General features: G+C 43.1%; 1 protein-coding gene across 1 annotated transcript in view; it reads right to left on the bottom strand.

The window, feature by feature from the left end:
- Positions 1-5,933: 5,933 nt before the first annotated feature.
- T265_13054 (hypothetical protein) overlaps positions 5,934-8,495 on the bottom strand; it is a gene marked incomplete at both ends in the record, with an annotated part of 8,863 nt that continues 6,301 nt past the window's right edge. The window contains 4 exon segments of the mRNA XM_009166898.1: positions 5,934-6,201; positions 6,802-7,016; positions 7,054-7,208; positions 7,242-7,392. Of these exon segments, the coding sequence (XP_009165162.1) occupies positions 5,934-6,201; positions 6,802-7,016; positions 7,054-7,208; positions 7,242-7,392 (789 nt within the window).

Below are 8,495 nucleotides of genomic sequence, written 5' to 3'. Positions count from 1 at the left end.
CTTTGACGCACTCGCTTGCTTGCAATATAGCTGTTGTGTTCCTTGTTTGCGAGTTTTTTCCGGCACTACGCACTGGAGCGGGAATGCAGTCAGACATAAAAGTAACATTCCTCATCTGAACTGGTGTTGCAGATTATATAATCTTTCAGTTGAGAACCTAGATTTGATGCCCTCAAACAACCTCACAAATTAAGAAGCGAATCGGATGGTTCCCTAACCATTCGCTTTTCACCAAATCTCCTCGGCCTCAGTGAACCATCACGTTATTTGTTAACTAATCAATCATCTAATTTGTTGGAACCTTCCGGAAGAACTTTCGGCCGCACTAAACTGACTTTGAAAACAGCATAACTTACTGATGCTCTGCTTGTTCCAAGGCTTCTCAAATGCTTACATTATTATACTTTTTGGGTACGCTCGAACAACGAAATCTGGTCTGTGTGAAAATATTTTGGTTAATGGTCTGTACATGTCATTGGATGTGCACTGGTGTGATGCGGAAAGCTCTGTCTCCTCGCTCAACGTCACGCGTTAAGCAAAACCAATGGGGCGTTTAGTCTAACATGCCGTTCACTAAGACAAAAATCTAGGATAAATGAGTCATGGTTCAATTTTTCGACGTTGTATCTAACTTTATAGATGATGTTATAAGTGCCATATCACAGGCACGCCAGTATAACTCGGATAAGAGTAAAAACAATTAATCTGCGAGGGCTCAGCGAAGGGAATTACCTTAGCAATAGTGTTCAACAGGCGCGTGGCCTTGAGTTCGGTATCCTAAAATTGTTAACCGAATGGTCATCTGACTTATGCATCTACCTATTGAGCCACCATTGAGCAGAAGACCCCTATGTAGCTGGCTATTTCGGATATTGAACAACATCCAGCTAATCTTCTTGACCCTGGTTTTAAAATTAACAACTGTCTCGTGATGTTGGATAACGGGCTGGAAGATGGCTATTAGTCAGTGGTATAAAGGTTTCGAATCAGCATTTGCCCTGACATAGTAACATCATGTGTACTTAAATGATACTGACTACTTCAGTTCTACCGGTAACAAGAGAATCACGTAACGGAATTCTCAAAGCCAATCTACCCAAAGCCCAACAAGAACAAAAGGCTCTCTGTGAATGACCGTTTTGGGATATGAATGTATCGCTTACTTTTACAACGTGGAAGCCGGAATTAGTGGTAAGAAACTGCAATCAATGCAGTCTTGCTTAGAATTAGCGGTTAAACCAAAGGGGTAAAGATGCGAAACTATTTCCTGTCTCATACTTTTCTTTGACTTTAATATTTTTTTATCGTAAATTTGGCAAGTGCATGGGTAGCTGGGTGCATGCTTCAATCTGAAACTCCGTAAATAATGAAATACTAGTTACCACAGATAATGCCGACAAAGTGAAATTTATTCTTTTTTCAATTGGATCTATATCTCTAGCGCAACTTTATTTCGACCTCGACGTATCCTGACCACCGGGATTTTTCGGTTCACAGAAATACTAACCACATTACTGAAATGGTCAATGTGAGAAAATTCCTTTCAGTCGGAGAGTAATCAGCAACATCCCATCAAACGAGAATCATGTTTTGCAAGAGATGCTTTTCCAAGACAGTTTTCGCATGGAATGATGAGTTTTCTGGATGCCTCGCGAGTAAACACCCATTGATCATGATTCACGGTGTCTGAGGATGACCTAACCTTGTTCCCTTGTTTTGGCAAGTTGACTGACACAGCTAATTTCGTTGCATCATTCATTTATGCAATGTTTTGGGGTTGAAATGGAATTCAACCGATCGCTGTAAATATCTCAAACAACCAATCACCCATGGTTGTGTACTTTAGGGCAGGGGAATATCTACTAAACGGTTTATTCTCCCTTTGTACTGGGAAACAGGAGTAGGGTCGAGGACACTGTACAAATTAAATGAACTTTCGTGGGCTGCATATTTAAGGTAACGTTTATCTATCGTGTGCAATCCGTACACTTCGAATCCTTATCGGGTATGTGTGTGTAAATTTGTCTGCTTTTCAGTGAAATTCCCGAGTCCATTGACGTTTTTTGCTGAGGACACCAGCATCGATCCATCCGGTGTAAGGTCAGCGAAACAAACTAGCTGTTCGCCCGTTAGGCTTCTTCTAACCATTCTTTCTACAGAAGTTATTCATTAAGTCGTGACTGGCTGGCATCGAGAGGGATCTACACGTCAACAGTGATGAAGGGTCTGGATCGTTGACAAACCACAAACGGTTAACATGGCTTACAAGCCAGTGACACTACTGTACATCTAAGGGAATAAATATCGGTAGCCAATGAGTGTGGGCTCGTTGAGGACCAGTAGCCCGCTTAAGCACGATTGCGTAATGAAGGCTATTTTCCAACTAAATGAACTTGCCTTCTAATAGGACACTCAGTCCTCGTACCGGAGAGAATCCTGTTTAAGCTTGATGCCTTGCAACTTTGATTAAATTCGTAATTAAGCACTGCAACGTTCGTCGGTAGAATCAATCTTGAACCTTGAACTCTGTCTTAGTTATTCTCTAGCTGCCATTGCCGAGCGTGTGAACTTAGCCAAGCGTCAGCGAAAGCTGCCAATGACGGTACCAAGAAAGTAGTTAGTGTACCATTGACAGGATGTCATCAAATCGGGGTCGAAAATAGGGAAACTTTATTGTGAAACAGGGCGAGCATATCTAGCGAAGAAGTGCAACACTTGGATTAGGTCTGCGTTGCTAAAGGATGGAAGGGTGGTTGGGGAGATCAAATGCTTATCTACAAGCAGTGGTGTCTGACAAGAATGTCTACTCTTTCCACTTTTGGTCACTTTCGTTACTGATAGGGTAATGAGGTGAACACTTGAAGATCTCCGAACTATGGCAGGGAAGCCGACCGAGGTCGTCCAATGCTTTGGAATGTGCGTGGCATTCACGAAATTGTAAAATCAGGCTGCGGATACACAATCTTTGAACATGTCTCTGAAAATTCAGGGAGTGACATTGGAAGTTGTGGGACGCTTTGCATATATCGGAAGTTGCATTCACTCTGATGGTGCTGTAACATACGAAGTCAACGTATGAAACTTAAGGACTGCATCCAGCGTTACAAGCTAAAAGGCTGAGACAGGTGCTGTGCATGCCGAATTACCCTTTGCACAGAAATGCGTTGTATTCCTCCACTAAATCGAAGTGTTTGGAAACTAAAGGTGAACAAATTACGACTTGGCAGAAGGGAATGAAAGATGTCACGAAAAGTCTGGTGGTTGCTGGCATCACAGGAGGGAATGCGCGTAACCACTGTCGCGCTGGAGACACTGAAAGATATGGCGGCGCTCTGGCTGTCAGATTGAATGGAAGCGGGGTGTTTTTGATCGGTTACCCCAGGTACCTCCTATCTGTCCTACGCATTGATTCAAACAAACCTATATGACTGTACCTCAGCGAAGCACCCAAGTTCTCTGGTGTTGTTATCAATGATGATAAAAAAAAGTCACACGATCATTTGATACCGACAAGCGGTTAAAACGAACCATATAAAAAATGCGTGGTTTGTCGACATGACTAGTTTGTCGGTGTTTCCTTTTTAGGATATGGTTTCCAGCAATTTCGGGTCTTAATGCTTACGAAATTCGGAGCGACCGGACCAGGATTGCTTCCAGCTGCTATCACATAAGAACAGACATTCGCGAGAGTCCTATCAATTTAGACATTTTGTCCTGAGTTTCTTGACGCGTAATGCGATTGTCGACATCACGTGTTGCAAACTGCTGCTTCACGTGATTGAAACTTATCGAGCCTACGTAGGACTGTTTACCTAAGGGCAAATTTTCCACGAGAGACAAGAGCATTCATATTTCTGAATTGTGAACTGACTATACGCTCCCGCTAATCGAACTCAAACTCTACCTGATCGCACTTAAACTCCGTCCGCAGAGGCCGGCATTCACAAATTCATCTTACGAACTTCAAAATGAAACGTTCGAATATCCGCGTACAAGTCTGATGTGGAGGCCTGTATTCTGCAAATCGTTATCCTGTTACGGTGAGTGATCTGTTCATCAGATAATGAATTCATGGACCTTCAAATCGCTTAATCTTCAACTCTTTGACTTTAAGTTCAAGAGAATAATGATTCTCGAGTACAGGTTCACCAAAGCAACAAGCGATTAGCTAAACATTTGTAGGGTTTCAGTATAGTTGTTTGATAATCGTTGTGCCATATCTTAATAGAACTAAAAGATTTTTAAGAATCCACGCAGCTTTTCATTTGCTTGTAGCAGAGACACAAAAATCCCATACGACAAACTCATCTTTGTACGTTAACCCACGTATATAAAATCTAACATCTTACATCCCATGACCACTGTACGGAAACAGACATCCGTGAACCTATATACTTTATGACCCACATTTTGACATGTTCAGACTAATCTAGCGTTGTGGATCCCGGTCAACGTATATGCTCACCTAATCATCATCTAACTTTGTTCTTATTCGTGGTCTGCTACACAAACATTACGTCATGCATTACCTCCACTAAAGCAGCTTCTCTCAGTAGAGTAACCACTACAAAGTAGAGTCCAACAAATGTTCCCTGTGAGTGTTCCGTAGGATCACCTCACTATCTGCAGACTTGGACGTTACAGTTGAAGGATTCCTCGATATGAACTGTGATACTTTGGAACTGTCAAGTTAACAAAACACGTAATAATGTGCAACACAACCAGTATCACTAAGACTTCCTAGAGCGCCCTTCACAGAAACATGCCAGTCGCACACAAAACGGACGGTGCGATGTCCACCCTACGATGCTGTTGAATGTATTCCATTGGACTCGAATTCCCTGTCTAAGCTTGAGCAGTCCGGCACCATCCAGCCCTTGTACTTCCTTCGGGTGGTACGGCAGCTAGGCATCGAAAGAGTGCTCCAGCTGAACTGTTCAGCTTTCTTTGCCGAATTTCCCGTACAATGTTTCCACTCAGCTACATACGAACAACCGTCGGACTGTGATCGAAATATAGATGCTAAAGTATTATGATCCACAAAAGTCCCTTTACCTTAAATATGGGCGCCCATCCACGACATAATTAGCAAATTCGTAGTGAAAGCAATATGCCCATAACACCAGCACGTCAACAATCACTCGGAACAGAAAACAACACTCACTCTGATAGACAGCGGTTGGGCATACGTAGCAACAACAACCTCAACCTGACAAGCTTAATCCGTTGCTCTAAAGAATCGAATTTATTACCAAGTGCCACTTACTCATCACTCTGTTGCGGACTCGCTGCAACGAGCCAGCTCTTGCTAGGTTACTGATACGCCGGTGATCGGACACTTGGTGGCGCTTCGGTCACGGATCGGGAGGACCGAACCTCACAACAGTGGAAAAAAGCGCTCATGTGAAATTCGGTTCTGTCATAAATGACGCAAGTTCGCGAACGCTGCTCGCGCCTCGATTGTCTACGCAGTAATTTTGCTGCAGTAAAATCACGACTAATGCATATATGTGAACTGATAAATAAGCCCAAGCTCCTCGTTCTGAGGTTTCAAAGAAGCGAAAAGAGATGTGGAATCTTGAAGACCACACTCTTAAGGTCTAAAAAGAATGACAAAACGTGGGATCACCTCCGATGCTCTGGTCAGTGCTTTACGCGCACAATTAGTCGCTGAACAACATAACTATGTCGTCCTTATAGCCGTTAACATCTTTCCAAACGTGGTTTCCATAGCTAAATTAACGGCCTCTTCGAGTATGCGCTCCATCATCAGGTCCATTAAAAATTCGAATATAAAAGGAGAGAATGAACAACACTAACTAACTCCATTACTTGTCGGCAGACTTCTGGATTGTTCATTGCACACTGACCGGTGGTATATGTGCGAAAAATGCCTTCAGATTCCAAGGGCATCCTCCTCTAACCAAGAATATTTAGAAATAATCAATCGACAAGGTAGAAGGTTCCTTCAATGTCTGAGAAGACCGCCATTGCTGGTCTGCGGCATAAGTGGCGCTGCTCAAGCACTTGACGTTATCTAGAAATATGGTCAATGCACACTCTGCCAATCCGAAATGTTTCATGTGTTCTCGGACTTCCTTCTCACGTGATGAAGGCGTTACACTACATGGAAGCCAGTAGCCATATTGAGGCGCTCGGACAAGGGTCCGACCAACGACTGGAAACGACTCCACGAACAACCTAGTCAAAGCGGAAGGTAAAGAGATTTCCGTTTCGGAATATACACCACACTACTCACAGGGTTTCTGAAAACTATTCGACAGCGCACGACCAGTTCCGCCCTTCTTATGGCTCATTAGGTAGACGTAGTCCCCGAGTTTCCGTCAACCTTATGTTTCAACCAAATTGCACAAGATTCGACTTATACACTCATTTGTATACCAATTTGTTTTTGTCGGGAGACTCCTGAGTTCTTAAGCAACCCGATGTACTGCAAAAGGCCACCTCATTTTTCAGCTGAAGAATATCACAAACGAGAGATTCACCTGGGTTTTGGGTGAGCCTACTGTCAAAAACAAACTGGTCTTCAGATAAGTGTATTAGTCGAGTTTCAGAATAACCTCTAAACGTGTTTGACCCGATGACCAGTACTTTCTAAAAGGGAGAAAGGATCATAAACGTCACCATAACAATGCACTCAAAAGTCCTCGCATCGTCTGAGTTTTAATGAGAGTCCATAATGGGGCAAATACGATGTGGAAATACCCAATGAAGACAGTGGCAGGATGTCACAAACGTGCTCGAGGGTGAAATATGGTGGGTCAGTATCACTAGTTTTACGATAGGCCTCTACGAAACATGCGCCGGAAAAATATCTTCAAGCGAGAGTCCTTCGAGTCTTTCCACCACATTCCCTTTTTCTTCACGATGGCCTTGGTTTGGACTTTTTCGTAACTCTCCTGTAGCGTTTCAGGTAAAAATTTGAAGTGCGATTCCGACAAGGATGAAAGACCTTCGGACAATAGGAAAACTGCAACATCTTTGGAAAAGAAACGCTAATGAAAGTGAGGTGATTTCAAAAGAAAGTAGTACCTGTTTCACATAAATCATAGCCACTAGACGACCATTTGCATGATCTAACCCGATAGGAACGAAACGAATTTGAGGTTGTCCGGTGAAAGTAGCACGCATCCACTCAATGGATCTGCGTGAGTGCGTTAGCGGCAAAACGACCGGGAGGGCACAATCTGAAGTTAATGACAGGCAGTTGGAAAACTTACTTGCGTCACTCCTGTATAAGAAGCACATACGAGGGCGATGTATTATTCTCAGTTCCCCATCAAACGATACAGAATCAACGACACCCCGTAGCTTCAGACGACGAGTGAATAATTCGTTGGGGATTTCAAGTACTGAGCGAAATCTAGAGAACTAAATATCCTCCAATGGAATGTAGACAAATGTACCAGATAATAGTGTTTGGAAATCAAGACCAGGCCGCATAAGCCAAGTATAGAGGGTGCAAGCTAGTAAATTGAAAAGCCGAGTGTTGATACACCTTACTCGAACAATGCGCAAGTGATCGTCAACCAACTTTTGAAGATGGTCTATGATGGAACGCATCCGTCCAATGCATCACAGCGATGAGTTGCGATGCGACAAAAACAAAGCTGGTGCAACAAAGCAAATAGACAGTTTAAACATGTAGAAGGAACCTTTTTAAACATGGTTTCCGTTTTATTATCAGACAACAAACCGGGCAATTGTACCCCTACCTACCAACAAGTTTGCTACAATCATATCAACCTATCCTCCACTCCCTGTGCTGTGTTATACAAGTAGCCTATATTGTAAATCCAGTTACCAAATCGCGATTTCGTACGCCTGGTAACGAGGTCTTCATTCTTTCGCGAATCCAGTAGCCTCTGGAGGAGAGCGTCATCTGGTTGCATCGTTCTCCCTGGAAAGCCAATGGGTTGAGAACAATCAATGGATGACAACTGATGGCAGACGCTTGTGATCAGACAGCCAGTCATTACATATACCTAGGTGCAATTAGACTCCTTCACGGCGATTCGTTTTTCACCAGTCAAATGAAAATTCGCTTGAGTTTGAACAGGTGTGCGACATAAGTGTTTCGTCCATTTTACATGAAGTTACCGATTTCCCGTCTTTCCACTTAAGCATATTTACTCTATTCTGAAGAGTATTAACGCCCAGTTCCCAAGCGTTCAATCTTATGAATGTTATACAACAGCCCCAACTAGAACTATCTAAAACTTAACTTATAACAAGCGTATTATGGATGTTAACAAGCATTTTACAAGCCGCATTGAAGAACAATGTCTCATTCGAACGGGGGAAACATTTACTTCCATGTTTCATTTTTCGCTGGCCGAGTTGACAATGGTTGTAGTTTCTCCTACCAACAGGCTACTGCTGACACCTCCCTTCTTTCTCCTTCACATACTTTTTCTTCCCCCTCTCCCCACCCCATTAATAACTCTCTCCTTGTAGGCCCAGCACTTAGGACT

The sequence above is a fragment of the Opisthorchis viverrini genome (assembly GCF_000715545.1).
Source record: "Opisthorchis viverrini unplaced genomic scaffold opera_v5_31, whole genome shotgun sequence".
Lineage (NCBI taxonomy): Eukaryota > Metazoa > Platyhelminthes > Trematoda > Opisthorchiida > Opisthorchiidae > Opisthorchis > Opisthorchis viverrini.
Note: the sequence above shows the minus strand (reverse complement) of the source record. Positions and strands in the feature narration are given on the sequence as shown.